The sequence below is a fragment of the Vanellus vanellus genome (assembly GCF_965231255.1).
Source record: "Vanellus vanellus genome assembly, chromosome: 2".
NCBI classification, from domain to species: Eukaryota; Metazoa; Chordata; class Aves; order Charadriiformes; family Charadriidae; genus Vanellus; species Vanellus vanellus.
The window spans coordinates 54,705,731-54,721,530 of record NC_138906.1 but is presented as its reverse complement, the minus strand read 5'-3'; the positions used below and the strand labels follow the sequence as shown (position 1 = coordinate 54,721,530).

The 15,800-nt window shown below is 45.5% G+C and overlaps 1 protein-coding gene across 1 annotated transcript in view; it reads right to left on the bottom strand.

Moving 5' to 3' along the window:
- The window catches only part of EGFR (epidermal growth factor receptor), a gene marked incomplete at its 3' end in the record, with an annotated part of 160,099 nt that overhangs the window by 25,231 nt on the left and 119,068 nt on the right, over positions 1-15,800 (bottom strand). Inside the window, exons 5-15 of the mRNA XM_082479617.1 lie at positions 15,066-15,134; positions 11,989-12,107; positions 10,267-10,408; positions 9,289-9,405; positions 8,598-8,724; positions 8,425-8,498; positions 7,139-7,229; positions 6,185-6,384; positions 4,997-5,129; positions 3,248-3,347; positions 1,186-1,343 (exon numbers count right to left, since the gene is read on the bottom strand). Coding sequence (XP_082335743.1) covers positions 1,186-1,343; positions 3,248-3,347; positions 4,997-5,129; positions 6,185-6,384; positions 7,139-7,229; positions 8,425-8,498; positions 8,598-8,724; positions 9,289-9,405; positions 10,267-10,408; positions 11,989-12,107; positions 15,066-15,134 — 1,330 coding nt within the window. The remainder of the gene's footprint in view (positions 1-1,185; positions 1,344-3,247; positions 3,348-4,996; positions 5,130-6,184; positions 6,385-7,138; positions 7,230-8,424; positions 8,499-8,597; positions 8,725-9,288; positions 9,406-10,266; positions 10,409-11,988; positions 12,108-15,065; positions 15,135-15,800) is intronic.

The window sequence follows — 15,800 nt, the reverse complement described above, 5'->3', positions numbered from 1 at the left end:
TCAACTGAAATCACTTGTTCTCAGGTGCGTGATGGGAAGCCCTGAGAAGTCTTGCCTGCGACTGTGACAAAACACGGGGCATCGCTGTACATCGTGGCAAACCCACATGGCTGTTACAGCTACCATCTGCAAACCAGGCCACTGAATTCATTACAAGCACTAAGAAGGGCTGTTACTTGCTGGTTTGACCTTTCATCTCCTTTTCTCCATGAAGGTTGGGGCCCGGACACTCCACTTTTTAATGACCTGGCAGTTCAATTAGCTAATATACAGTGGGATGATGGTCAGTCTAAGTATGTTATAACTTCTCTCTTGCAACACGTATTACAGACAAACCTGCAGGGTACAGGGCAGGGGCCAGTGGAGGAAAAGACACCAAACATGGCCTGTTTTCCTGCTCTTAAAGCATCACGGTCCAACAACCAAGTCTCAAACCCTAAAACCTTTTACTGTGCATCCTGTGTCCTTTGCAGGTTGGAAACCAGGAGAGGAGTTGTCACCTATTGTCAAGCAGGTTAAATACAGTTCAATTCACAGCTTGTTATGGGTGGCAGTTTAAGCACGCCCCCAAACGAGGACAAAAATAATTCATACAGACTGGGTTTACTGTGATACCCATAAATAAAGCCACACACAGGAGGCAAGCAAGGCTTTAAACTCAGACCAAGTGCTAGCATACGCAAAGAAGGAAAAAAAATATTACTGTGGTACCCCACTGTGATTTCCCTCCTAAAAAATCAAAGGTGCAGAATAACAATGGGGCCCGGGAGCCTGGCATCCACCAGATGTCACTGATGTTCCTCCCAAAACCAGAGGACCCAGCACCAAGCCAGGTGGTAAAAAAAAAAAAAAAAAAAAAAAAAAAGTACATCACTGGTGGATGAGTTCTGTAAAATTCCAGGAAGTTTCCTATTTAAATCAACAAACAAACCTGCTTCAAACCCCCTAAAACATTTTTTTCCTTTTTTTTTACCTTCAAGATGAAGTGCCGCTGAACCTCTCCTATTTACAAAGTCTGCCACGCTGTGCTTACATTACCTGTGTACTCCTGACCTCTCTCGCTCCCTGCTATTTCTCCTCCTCGGGGGTTTGAAATGGGGCTGGTAGGAAGGCAAAGAGCTCGAGAACAGCTGTTCCCCTATTTCCCCCCGACCCTGTTTCCATTCAGCCCGAGGTATTACTCACCCCCGGGTGCAGTTTGGATGGCAGAGCTGGCAAACGGCATTCGCGTCGGCGTATTTCCAGACGAGGGTGTCATTCTCGCCCAGAACCCCCGCCGGGCAGGATTTCACGCAGTGGGGGCCGTCTATAAAATGGGCACACTTCATGCAATTGTCAGGGCCCTGCAAAGAGAAACAGCTTGTTTACAATGCCCTTACATCAGCATATTCAAGAGGAAATTCAGTGGAAAAATCTAAATGCCTTCAACTGCTAGAAGTTTTCAGCATCATCCAGTTTTATTACCTCGCTACCTGATATTCTTGCAGTATTTGCTCTTGTAGGATGGACTGTACAAAAGGCAGTACCTGACATTTAAAGCTAATATTTTCTTGAGTTTCAGTGTTGCTGCTTTTTTTTTCCCCCCCTGCCTTCTGCCTGGTTGGAAAGTTTGCATTTTTCATTTAAAATAGGGAATAATTTAGTAACACCTTGATAAGGGGTAAGCTCAAAAGCAGAGGGCCAGGCTGCTGCCTGGTGCAATCTACCATCATGCAACTTAAAATGATGGAGCTGGACCTGCTGAGACCTCCCTGAAGTACTGACCTCAAATCATTATTTTCCTGTTTCTCAGCACAGGTTCTTTCCTCTGCTTCCGAGAAGCAGGGGATAATGGAGGCAACCCAAGGAGTCCAAGAGGTTTTTTTACTTTGAAGAGCACTTAGATTGTGTTTAAAGGCATCGCCTTTGGCCATTTTTGGCAGAACTGTTTTTATTCATTATTATTTATATTTACTTATAACAGTACCAGGAATGCCCTAAATATTTTAAAGAAGGGAAACCAGCAATTCTGGGTCCAATTCTACTATGAAGAAAAACCAGACCAGATCCACAGTGGCGGTTTCGGTGGGACTATAGTAAGACATGCTATGGGAAGATTATTTTAATTACTGGAATGTCTAAGGGCTACTATGATAGACTGGTTACTAGACATTGGGCAAATATGGAACAAGGGGGTGGTTACTGCCTGAAGGAGCTTATAATGTTAATAACATCCCTTAGGCCGTGGTGGTCTAAGCTTGGAGGGAGGATGGAAATGCTTCACATTACTGAGCAGTGACTCTGCAGACTGATGATGGGCAAGGGTTGAACAGTCAGTGGCTGCAGGGGATGGCAAGAGGTGTTTAAAAGAGTTGGGTTAAGTAGCACAGAAAAGGATCTGTGATGGAAGCAGGAGATTTGTTTTCAATTATCAAAACCAAATGAGAACTAGAGTTTTACAATTAAGACATGAATTTGATCTGATTAAAAGGAAATCATTTTACATCTCTGCCAAACTGGACACCTCGTAACACATAAGACTGTTCTCAAAATTAAAGGAGAACAAAACTGAAGAAGGCTCTGAAGGACTAGCGAGAGTACACACTGTATTGACTTTTGTAAAAACAGCTTTTGTATGAATTCAGAATATTTAAACAAGCTTGAATATCCAATTGTTTTGTTGTGATCGCCTTTCTTTGACCATAATTTGCACCTGCAATTACTTTAACACAGGTATTTACTGTACCCTAGTTAGAGGAGGGAACATGGTTTTAAGTAAAAACTGCTTCCTGAATATTTTCCAGTAAATATCTAGTTTTGAACACAATTTTATCATGGCTTTTCAAAAAGGCAAAAAGTTACTGGTTTTTAATCCACTATTTTTAAAAGTTCTTTCTCTTTGAATACGGAAATTTAATTTGTTCATGCCAACTTGGCTGTTCAGTAACTACATGTTCCTGAAATGTTCACCAAATTACTGTATTGTCACATATGTAAGTAAGGCTTATGTTTTTTCTTTGGTAAAAAAAATACAAAAAAGAAAGGCCTCCACAACGTCTGTGGCTGTGGATTACACGTATGATGGGTGACATGAAAGAGAAATAATATCCCGAGGTTCCCTCTCCTGTTTCTCCTCCCCTGACCCCAGATCTTGCCCTCTGATCCCCCCATCTCCACCTGATCCAGAGAAGAGACCTCAGGATTATCTCAACACGGGAAATAATACGCAGCCCGAGGCGCAGCCTTGCTAAGCGGAATCTGCTCTTACCGGTCCAGTGCAGGTTGCGTTGTACATGGTGGAGTTTTGCACCAGGCACTCGGGGTGGCAGGGGAGGCACTTGGAGTCCCTTTCAAACTCTCTCGGCTCCCTGCAAAACAGGAAACGAAAGGGAAATAATTAAAATCCAGGCCGATTAGCGACTGAAAAACTGCGGTCGTCTCTCCTTTTGTGTCTTTTCCGGTTTAGATCGGGGTGATGGTACTGAGCCAGGAGGAGGTACAGGGGGACCCTCCTGGTTACACCAGTAGCAGTTGCTCAGGGCAACCAGGGGGAGGTAAGAGTAAGGGAGATTTGGTTGACGGTGAAACACATGGCACTCCAGATTGCACACTACGAATTAGTTTACTTTCCCTTTTAAGCTAACGACACAGAATATTCGTAATGATTTCCAAAGGCATTTAAATGGTGGTGATGCAAAGAGATCAGCAAAAACAGTTTAAGTGATTCCAAGGCTCCACATAATAATTAGCAAAGTTAAACAGCAATGCACTGATAATTAAATTCATGCCCTCCCTACAACACACAATGAATCATTGAAATATGAAAGTTGGGAGCAGATGGTTTCAATAGCAATAAAGCTGTTCCACTTCAAGTAATGGTATTATTAATTAAACTAAATCTACCCATCATTTGACACAAAAAATGCCCAGATCTGCCCTTCAGGTCATAATTGCTGCTGGAGGCAATTGACTTACAAAAAAGACAGCTGCTGAACTGCAAGTTGCTAGAGAAATACAAGCATCAGGGGCATCAGCACCCTGTCAAGTACTTGCTTAATACTCACGATTTTTAAAAGTCGAACTTTGAAAAATTTATTGAAAAATCCCCGTAATTTTGGCTGCTTGCCACGCCCTTCCCGCCTACATCACCTGTTGAACTGAATGGAAGACTCAGCCGCAGCCCTGACACGCAGGCAGCGATATATTTTCCTCGGCCTGAGCGAAGCCGAAGGCAGTCATTTGGGTTGAAATTGCTGCTGCCAGCGCTTTTCCGATTCTCTCTAGACTGCAACTTTGCAAATTGCAAGGGCGAGCCGCTCGTTTGAGCAAACATGAGAGTCCCTTTGCAGTACGGAAGCCTACCGGGCAGCGAAACCCTGGCTCCGGGGGTGACTGGGCTCCCGGTGATTGCACCCGGTGCTGCCTCTTGCCCGACGTGATAGACGCGACAGGCAGAGCTTGGATTTTCACCCCGGCTTTAAGCTCCCTTATTTCTTCGGGGAAGGGAGCGTAAGGCTTAGACTCCTTGGGCCTCCAGATAGTCTCCTCGCAGGCTTGAGGGGAGAGCAGGTTTAGATTAAATATTAGGAAGAAATTTTTCACTTTGAGGGTGGTAAGGCACTGGAACAGGTTGCCCAGAGAAGCTGTTGAGGCCCCATCCCTGGAGGTGTTCAAGGCCAGGCTGGACGTGGCCTTGGGCAACCTGGTCTAGTGGGAGGTGTCCCTGCCTATGGCAGGGGGGTTGGAACTCGACGATCTTCAAGGTCCCTTCCAACCTAAACCATTCTATGAATCTACGTTTTCACGGCAGTCACCGTGACAGAAGCAAACTCCTAAGCAATGCTAAACAGGGAAGGAGACCTACCTCAGCTCCCAGCCTTTCCCTCTTTTTAGGTGCTGTGCTCACACAACATCTGTGCGAAGTTGGTGAAATCTTTTCTTCGTAGCTATAACATGTTCTAAAACCCCAAAGCCCCAAATCACCGCCAAAACCTCAGGCACCCCCCGGACACCTTACCCTTGCAGGATATTGCACTGTTTCACACACTCCTTCTGGCGATCGAAAAACCTGCAGGAGAAGCAGTGGAAGGGTCCAGGGCCCCAGCAGCCCACGTCCGAGCACAGGGGGTCACAAACGTGCCTGGCAGCAGCTGGGAGAGAAAGAGAGGCAAGAAAAAAAAGCCATGAACATCAAGGCAGGAGAGAGGGCAAACACAGCACTGCAGGTGACTCCATCTTCACCAGCCAGTTTCTCCAACCTGTTCCAAAGTGGATGTGAATGGCAGTGTGGAAGAGGAACATGCCCACTTCTGTTAATTGCCGAAGCCTGGAATTAAGAGTGACTTCTGGCCTGTCAAAGTAAGAACGAGCTCCTCTGGGACAGCTTAACAGTCATATAATAAAGCTAAACCAGTACCAGGCTGAGACAGTTGGGGTTGTTCAGCCCAGAGAAGAGAAGGCGCTGGGGAGACCTTATTGGGATGTTTTCAACATGTAAAGGTGGCACATAAGAAAGATGGAGAGAGACTTTTTAGCAACGCCTGTGGTGTCGGGACAAGGGGCAATGGATTTAAACTGAGAGTAGATTTAGATTGGACATAAGGAAGAAATTCTTTACAAGAAGGGTGATGAGACACTGGAACAGGTTGTCCGGAGAAGCTATGGATGCCCCATCCCTGGATATGTTCAAGGTCAGGTTGGATGGGGCTTTGAGCAACCTGGTCTAGTGAAAGACGTCCCTGCCCATGGCAGGGGGTTGGATTAGATGACCTTTGAAGGTCCCTTCCAACCCAAACCATTCTGTGATTCTACGATCAATTTCTGAAATACAAAAAAATCATATTCTGCAAAGAGAAATATTTAGATTTTGGCCCGGTGACCACTGCAGTCAACAGCAGCATGGCTGAACAACAGCTTTCACCTTCTGAAAAAAGTCCAGTGTTTGGAGTTAGCTTCTGTGTCCTTCAACCTAAGTGGCTTTGCTACACCCATAGTGGTGAAGCAGCTCCTTCCCATCTGGTGGACACCATGAAGTCCACATCCTTGGTGGGAAAAAAATCCCACTTTCCCCTCAGCACCTTCATTAAAGCAGGATCACTGATGAATTTTGCAGCCAGGGGAACAGAGAGAAAAAAACCCTTGCTCAAATTACTCTTGCATTTTAGCACGAGCTTCCACAGTGGGCAGGAACGCACTGTTGACTTACCACAATCATTTTTATTTCTGTTCTGTATGATCTTTGTTTTCTGGCTCTGAGTTGCAAACAGGCTGTGCCAGTCCATGGTGTCAGCGTAGCAGAGGTTCTTGTTCTTCATAATGGCAACATCTCCGTCACTTATTTCCTTGAGGGAGCGCAGCCCCAAGGACTGTATTTTCAAGTTAACAACAGCAAGGGAATATTGGCCACTAAAATGGACACAGAGAAAAAGAAAAAAACACAGACAAAAGAGTAAGCAGGGTTTAATTCAGCACATTTTTCTTTTGGTTTTCAAACACGTGCTGCTGCAAACTCAATTTTGTTCAAGCAAGACATTGCTCGGCCCTCTAAGCTTAACGCCCGGTACATGACATACCTATGATGAAACAACCGCAATACTCATATTTGGTTTTGCATGGGCATTTTAAGCTAAAACTGGCAGGACATGTGCGCTCTGTCAAGTAAATGATGTCCAACAATGGTTGTAGGTAGAGCAGCTATTATTTTGCACTGGTCCACCAAGCCATCCTTCCTCTGGGGGTAAGTCCAGGCAGGCACTGGATGTGCTGTCAGTGTCTGCACCGCCTGGTAGCCGTGGTCTCCATCCCCAACTGTCCATCTGCCTCAAATCCCAAAGTGCTTCTATCACATCGTAACTCGCCCTGGCCTGCAAAGAGTGCCCTCCGTCCTGCTTGCGCTTCCAGGCTGGTGGGGGAGAGAGCCTGGTCCGCGAGCAGGCTCAGCACAGTCCTCTACATCCAGCACAGAGTTGCAGGTTTGATCCTCCCAGGGCACATTATCTACTGCTACAAAGGTGGTGCTCGATTCCCCGCAGGCTTTCTTCCCATTTTGCATTGGTTTGGGGACACCCGCATCTCACTGCTTGGTACCTTGGTGTGCTCAGACAAACACGGCTCTAAAAAGAGTTTCTTTTACCGTTGCTCTGGCACATGATTTACTTACTGTTGTTTGGTTCTGCCTCGTATAATCTCCAGATTTTCAAAAGCATAGAGGTCAGTAGCATTATCGGGCCAGGCTTGAATCAACAAAAATCCTGAGAGGAAGAAAAGAAGATTAAAAAAAAAAAGTAATAATAAAGCCATGGTCAATATTGGCAGCAGAACCTCCTCCTTGAGCTCCTCCTGTGCTGGGAGAAGGTGCTTGTGCTTTCCCTTTGCTTATCTGAGAATCTCAAAGTGAAACATGACATTTTAGGGAGCAGGGAGATATTTTTAAACCCTGTTTTTATAAACAGTTTACTTCTTAGCCCACCACAAGGGCTTAGGAGTGCAAAAGACGAGTGTGTCGGTGAGCTGCACATCCTGCTACACTGAGCCAAGCAGTGATGATGGCTCTTGCCAGCAGATACCCTGGCTGAGAGGCTGCAGGCTCCGGTGCTGTGGGAGAAAGACATTGCTCCATCCCATTTGTGAGCTGCCCTCGAGGAACATGAAAACTGAAGAGAAAGCAGAAACGGAGCAGAACAGACAGCCGCTCAGTGTGGATTTGCTAAGACAAGCAGATTTCCTTGCTCAGCCAAGGCGCTCAGGGGGAGGAGAATTTGGGAAATTGCAGGCTGCTGTATGAAGCTCTGGGGTTAGTCATTGCTACCCCGAAGGGAACCAGGAAGGTAAAAGAGAGAGAAAAGGGGAACTGGAGTGATGCCTGTGGACCCAGCTCTGATGTTACGCTCATTTTATAATGGGCTGAACAAAATTACTTTTAATTGATACTTGGTGCAAGACGGTGGCTGAGCGCTCTGCTGGCTGCTCTGTGCTCGTGGAGACACATTCACCCCAAGGAAGAGCTCTTCAGGCTGGAGAGGGTGTCTCCGTGAGGATGACGCAAGCCACTGAGCACGCTTCTCTAAGGAGCTGCTGAAAGGTTTTCCACAAATAGAAACACACTTGGCTTTTTTTAGCCCAAGTGGCACGCCTCTGCATCACCACGTCCTTCTTGGGTGGCTCAGGATCTCCTCTGCTTTTACTCTTTGCTAGGGCCGACAGTTCAGCAGAAGGGATGGTCTGGCCAAACCACACACCTTGGATGGGAGAGCAGTAGGGGTTACGTGGGCGGAACGCTGGCGAAGCGCTGCTGACCACCTTTGTGAAGAGTGACCCCTGGTAGCTCTGAGACAGAAACCGTTCGCTTGCATTTCTCTTCATGCACTTAAGGAATTTCCCTCCTCTCCCTTTGTGTTTTTGGCAGTACCGATCAGAGAACATCCCAGCTTAAAACCCATTGCTGACCTGATATTTCTTTGACTGTTTTGAAGACATCCAACTTCTTGGGGTCCAAGGGTAGGGTCTTCGTGAAGGCATCTCTGAAATACACAGAAGGAGGAATTGGGAAAAGAACGGCTCAGCCTGAATTTCTCCCTAGCCCTTCTCTTCCAGTGCTAAACAACCAGCGGGCAACTCACCCTAGAAATGCAACTGGGAGAATGCTGACATCCCCGTTGATCTTGGTGCAGTTTTTGAAGGAGTCAATGTTTGTGGCATTGATGGAGAGGATCCCTTTAAGTTCACCTATTCCGATGCCGTTGCACACTGTTAAGAGAAAGATACAAAAGTCAGGGGGCAGAAGAGTAAAGCCCAAACACATGAAGGGAATAAACATGGAGATGCCATTAGTCCAGAAAGCACTCCCATATGGTGGAACCTAGCACTGTAAGATGAGTTTCACGGATCTTTTGCCTACTTTTGCTTTTCAGAAAGCACCACAGGAGAAACGTTTCCTGCTTGCCCAGCTATGCAGCTCTGGTCTGAGCATCTCTGCACACAGGCACTGGCACATGCTCTTCTCTCTCTTTGTTCCATTTTCATTTTATTCCCCTTGATGAGATACTGGGAAGGTCAAATGAAGAAGGCGGCTAATGTGCAAGATACACATCCACACGATGCACAGTTTATCTGCTGTACTTGTGCTGTATACCACTTGGAGAGCATGTTCCACAGCCATGTTTCCTGATCAAACCACTTGTCAGATATTTAAACCATCACTGGACATTTATGTTAAATTTGCACTTAATTAAGGTCAGAACTCCATGTACCTCTTCTAGTGAGTTACCTATCATCTCAAAGCCTTACTGGTTTATTCCATGCTTTTCATACCTTTGCTGCATAGTCCGTCACACTTTTTACACTTCCGAACACCGTTTTCTTCCACCTCATAAGTGTCGGTATTGCAGGAGCGAACGCAGGAGCCGTGGTCTGTCACCACATAGTTGTCTGGAAAAAACAAGGATACAAAGCTCATTGAAATATGAAAGGGGTGTTTTGGGTGCTGGACACGCACTTCAATATTAGGAAGAAAATGGGGTTTTGAACTTTTGGCATACTTAGCAAAGTACAGGCATTAATTATTAATTCTCACAACATCCTTTGAAGGCAGACAGACATACAATGCTATCACCATTGTACAGAGAGGGGAATAGTCACCAAAGGATCAAACAACATTGCCAAGGTCAGGCTGTGCAGCAGTGCCACAATCGGGATCAATACACGGCACCTCTGATCCCTCAGCTTCAGTCACTCTTCCAGGCTAAAGGCCAGGCAAGCCAATGGTCAACCTCAGAAAGGGGTATCAGTTCTGCAAGCTAAACCCTCTCTTACACATAAGTCTGGATGGGTTAAAAAAACAGGACATGGAATAGCACAAAAGCAAAAGCAAGTATCTGTAAAGGAAGCAATGATGACAGGCCTTGAGAGGCAGTGTTTGAACCAATTACTTTCTATCAGTCCTAATTAAGAACCAGTTAAGAGTTGATAATGTTTGGTAATCCATGGGATTGATCCCATATGACTTGTTTGGCCATTGTTTTGATGATTCTCATAAGATGCTTTTTTTCCCCATCAAGAGAAAAATGGTTAAAAATCAGGGATGGTGATGGATGCAGACAGTTTGAAGAGGCTGTCTTCTCTACCAGCTATTCTCTCATTTTTGCCACCTGTTCCCATTTCCCACAGAAGCTGAAGAGAACAAGAAAGTGCCCTTGCACTTGGCCATAATGCAGCGGGATGAGACAGGTCCCATCCCACCTCCTTCTAACCTCCCATCTCCTCTGTGGCTGCAACCTGAAATGAACTTACGTGGACATTCCCTCACACAAGTGGCTCCAAAGCTGTATTTTCCATCAGGGTTGACATCCATCTGATAAGTGGTGGGGTTATACAGGACCAACGGGGGACACGTATCCTTGCACGTAGCGTCATCCCGAAACTTGCGGCATGCCTGTCATTGAACAACAGCACCCATTAAACTACCTTCTCCTTAAAAAGCAACAATGGTTTTACATTAGCTATTTAAAAACACTCTGATGGGCTCATCTGTTCGGTGCTTAGCTCTAATGGAAACCCCAGGGACGCCTGGGCATCAGCTATAAACATAGGTCTTATCACTCTGAGAGTGAACAGCGTCTGCACAATATGCTGTTAATTTCAGGAGTTAGAAGAGGCCCAGCTAAGAAGCAAAGCTCCTGAACAAAATTGGTCCTGTTTTGCCTCAAACCAGTCTCTCATCTGTCGAAGGCAAAAGGTTGCTTCAGGTTGGGCAATCAAGTTTAATATTTGAAAAAAAGAAGAGAGAACGTGAGGTTTTCTTGTTCTGAACAAGAAACCTTGGCACTCTGGTGGAGAGCTGCTGGGATTCACGTGGGAACAGGAGCAAATCTGCATACCTTAGAAGAATTTTCCCTACAAGCAGTAACCAAATCAAGACAAACGGTACTTTTCTTGGCCGCTTTTTAATAACCTAAATCAAATCAAGTCCTTTCCTGCTGATTACTGACTTTTCTGGCTAAATATTAAACTGAAGCCATTATGTTTGGCTGCAGGTGATGAACAATTTAGCAGCCATTTATGAAGGACAAGTTGGTTCTTCCAACCGAATTCTGCATTAAATTAATAATCACTCTCTTTTTTCCCCTTTTTCTTCCCTGGCTTTCCAGATAAGAGCGAGTAACTGTCTTCTCTGTGAGCCAGTAAGGGCATCACAGCCACGCAATATATAAGGGGACCAGGAATACAGATAACAACAACAAAACCCAGACGGGATGGTTTCTGCAGCAATTACTCGAGTGTGACTTAATTCAGAATGAAATGTAGTGCAAACATGGGGAAGAGTTAAAAACACAGCATGCACCAACCCCCTGAAGCTCTTGCAGAAAAGCAATGGGATTTTTTTTTTTTCCCTAAAAAATCTCCATTTGCTCCTTCTCCCCCCTCTGTCCCAGGGTCCCCCAAACACAGCGTTTTTGTGGCAAGTGAAAACCAGAAAGGAAAACTTTGATTTCATGTCTGAAGTACAATGAAACACAAAAAAAAAAAAAAAAAAAAAAAAGTGAAGATTCATCATATTTGATTCCCCTTACAAGTTCTTGCTTTGGTAAACTGAGATTATTACTGACTACCACTGAGGGCACATGGCGAAGCTGCGCCGGCACAGAAAACCACTGCATCGTGGTGGCAACTGAGGATCTGCGGACCTGCCTATGTGGGGAAGTCGCCCTAAAGTGAACACTTAGCTGCTCTGCCACAACTTTGAGCTCACTGGGATCTCAAAGGCACTACTGCTGGTTTGTCATGCGCTAGGATGATCCACCGGCAGAGTCAGTAGAGCTAAGGATGCCATGAAATTGCATGTCCTCTTCCCTCTCACCAACCACCCGTGCAGGGAAGCCCTGGAGCACCCTCCAGGTCAGGTTCTCTCAGAGGCCTTCTCGGATGCAAGAAGACTAGAGGACACGCAGCTGAAAGCCTGCCTCGCCGTGCCAGGGATTTAAGCAATTATGGTGGTTGGTGTAGCATGGTTACCAGGCAGTCGCTCTCCCGAGGCCCCGTGCACCCCGCAGCACACTGGTTGTGGCAGCAGTCGCTGGGCACCTTTCCCCTGCACCGGCCAGAGCACTGCTGGGCACAGATGACTTTCGTTACTGGAAGACACAAGAAAAAAGGACAAACATCAGGAATGAAGAACGTTTAAGCTGTACTTGCTGCAATAAGACCAAGAAATATGGAGAAAAGGTCTGGTGCGGGATCTCTGCTAGATTTTTCCCATGGGATGCGTGTTCTGTCCTCATATAAGGCCCAAGCTCGGGAGTGGTGAGAGCTGGTGTGGGTGGTGGCAAGAAAGAGTTGTGTTCAGCAGTAATTATCTTGGAACTTGAGAGGTGCTAAGCACTCTGGGCCCAGCCAGCAAACCATGTCCTGCTTAGAAAGAGCATCCAGGTCCCTGGGGCATCAATGCCTCAACCAAGAAAAACTCTGTGGAGTCACTGCATCTTACAGCTGAGCAACTGGATCTGGCTCCATTTTGTTGCGAAAATCTGTCATTTTTGGTGCTAGCTTTGGGAAAAACAACCCAACAGGAGAACTGCCAGGACCCTCTGCTATAACGGGAAACCGTACATTGTTGGTGTGGTGTTAGGATCCCTTCAATGCATTAAAAATATTTCTGAAATGTTCAGAGAGAGGGGAGACACACTCAGCAAACTGATTTCATACACATATTGTATTATTTTTCTTTAGGCTTCAATTCTGTGGCCAAATTTTATCTTCATTACTCAACTCCCACAGGGTTTGCACCAGTGCAGCAATCCAGAGGAAGAACTGGCCCCGATTCAGCTTTTTGCAGGGAAGCAAAAACTGCCTGCAACACTTGGTTGAGAATCGGGAAATTGTCTCCATTTGAATATCAAAGCAGAGAAAAAGATAATCAGTACAATTAAAAAAAAAAAAAAAACAAAAAAACAACAAAAACAAACCAGAAATGAATGGCTAGCATGTGTTTGTACCAGCAACCCAAAATGGGATTGTTTGTTCTTTACAAAAAAATTACTGAGCCACAGACCCTGGCATTAGACTTCAGAGAAACCTGATGGCTAATCCTCTGCATTACAGCACCCTGAGCATTTTGGCTCCGTGCTACAGTAACTGTTATCAACTTTTCAGTTGGCACAAATGAGTTACAATATCACCAGGAATTCCTGTAAGTCCGAAACAGATGGTTGTTAATTAATAGAAAATTATTGGGAAATGTAGCCTGCTACAGGATATGTAACTGATTTAAAAAAAAAAATAAATCATATTTCCCATCTTTTTCTGTTACACACTTTTGTATCCAAACTGCACTGTTTCATTTTTCTTGTGGACCTGTACGCAAGATAATATACTTTCAAGGAAACAGACTATTTCCACAATATGCACTAGCTTCTCTGATAGCAACTCCTGCGTTCAACTAGAAACAGGGGAATAAAAGGCACATTGTTCTACACGAACAGCATTTTGATATCATCTTTTTCATAAGCATCAGCAGGGGAGTAAAACAGCCTGTCACTTTGATAGCTATTGACTAGAGCTTCCTGCTGGAAACATATATCACAGCAAACGTTTATATTTCATACAGAATATCCCACGTTCGTTGAAGGAGAAAGATATGTATCACCCCAAACTTTCCCACATATGGAAATGTGGGATACATTTGCAGTTGGCCAGATTCTCAAATGCCTGGAGAGGAGAGCCAGAGCCTGCAAACAGTTTTGGTTTATGCACTCCTAGTCATCCTCCCGAAGCCAGCAAGAGTTTGCAAATGCTGGAAGCTTGCAGGGCTGAGACCTGAGGTTTCACGAGCCCCTGGGACAGCTGTGCAGCATCAGCTGCGGGGACCGATCTGGGAAAGGCTCTGTGTGCGCAGCCACTGTTCACCTCAAGAGCCAAACTGCAGAGCTGACTGAAAAAACCTAAAGGTTATACTAAATGAAGCGAGGAAAGCTGTACGTTCCTTCTTCCTTAAGCTTCAGAAACCATACAGTTTTGACCCGCTACCTGCAAGCAAGAAACTGAGGTTTAGGTGATTATTTGCAATGTTAAAACGAAGATAGGATGTTGCTTTCATTTGCATTACGTCTAGATCAGCAGTCTTTCCGCTGAACTTTACACGAAACAGAATCAGAAACAGTGCATTTCCTCACTTATTACAGAAAAAGGAAATAATGAAGTAGTGAAACAAATTGAGATGGTCTTCCTCCTCAACCTTTACTTTAGGAAAAATACAGCCTTGTAAGCTCTCAAGCACTTCTAAATGGATGTTTCTGTCACCCTCAATATCAGGCAAGCATCCTACCCGCAAAACTTTACAGTAAGGCACAGGTACTCGAACTGAACAACCTCACAATGCCAAATATCTCCATTTGCAAATTAAAAAATAGCTACGCATTTTCTGAGAGCCTTCCAAAGGTCCTCTAAGTACAGTATGTAGTGTGATTACCCAAGTGAAGGTGACATCTTTTGTGCTTACAAGAGAAAGCTATGGGGATTCCAAAAGGAGGAATTAAAGCCAGCAAAAATCAGGTTATATTGTTGCTTCTAACAGTAGAAATTAATCCAAAGTATCGCTAACTGGCCTGCAGAACGGCTCTGCGGGAAATAGCAGGAAGGCAAACAATTTACCCTGCAGCTACTGCCTTGTCTCTTATATGGTAAAATAACTTAAAGAATAAATGTTCTCAAGTGCAGATGGGAGAAAGTTGTGGGCGACAGACAAAAGCTTTCAACGCGGGAGACAGCTGCAGCTTTTTGCCTCTGGAGGAACAGCACATCTGCAGGGAAATCCAGACCCGAGTTAAACCACCTTGAGGTTTCCCCTCCAGGAATGGAGCTACTCGGGGGGAGCGGGCACGGCCGTACTCCCCACGACTGCGCTTCTGCAGAGCGGGAAACCGGCCACGTCCCTCCCTGGCGTGCTTCCAGGAGACCCAGCGGAGCGGGAGGCAGAGAAGGACAAGTGTGAAATACATGTCACTAATGCGCGTTTGACAGGTTAGTTTTTCATTAGATAGAAATTTAGTATGTCACAGCACACAAGGTATTTCTTAATTAATCTGCAGGCTTACATGTCTGGCAGTTCTGTTCACCAGGGCCCCAGCAGTGGTCTTCTGTGCAGTTTGGATGGCATTTGGGACCTAAAACACAAGAGCAGAGTATTATATTCTATAAGCATGGACAACAACAACGTCACGTGAGTCACAGAAAACGAAGACTTGAACTTTCCTGCTCAATAAATCAGCGGAGAAAGCACCTATGTACCAGTGCTCAAAAATCTTGAGATCTGGACCTTAAATCCTTATCCTTTGCTCATCTCTGGTTTCCTACGTGCAGTTCTCCACACCTCTGAGCGAGAGAGGGCAACACCCCGCCAGTCTGGCTTATGAAAGAGGCATATTTTTCCCAGGAACAGGAATCTCGGCTACTGCCCGGCTGGCCCTTCTGCTGGAGTTTGCATGCAGCGGCAAGTCACCGCCGGCTTGCGGCCGGGCATGTGCCAGCTACTCGCTACAGGCCACATGTAAATCAACGTTTCTGAACAACGTGGTTCTAAAAAAAAAACAAACCCAACTGGATTTGCAGGCAACTGCCAGCTACTCCGACCACAAAGTAATTCAACTTGTCTGCTTCGCGCCCTCCTCCCGCCCTCTGCCAAAAATGCTCCTCGACGTAGGACTATGCGGCAGGTGGACAATCAACGGAGAGGCGGTAGGATGGTCGGGCTCTTTCCCATCCCTCCCTCATTACTCTTTTCTTTCTTTTTCTTTCTCTTAATGACAAGCAAAGTCCAAGAGAAACAACTT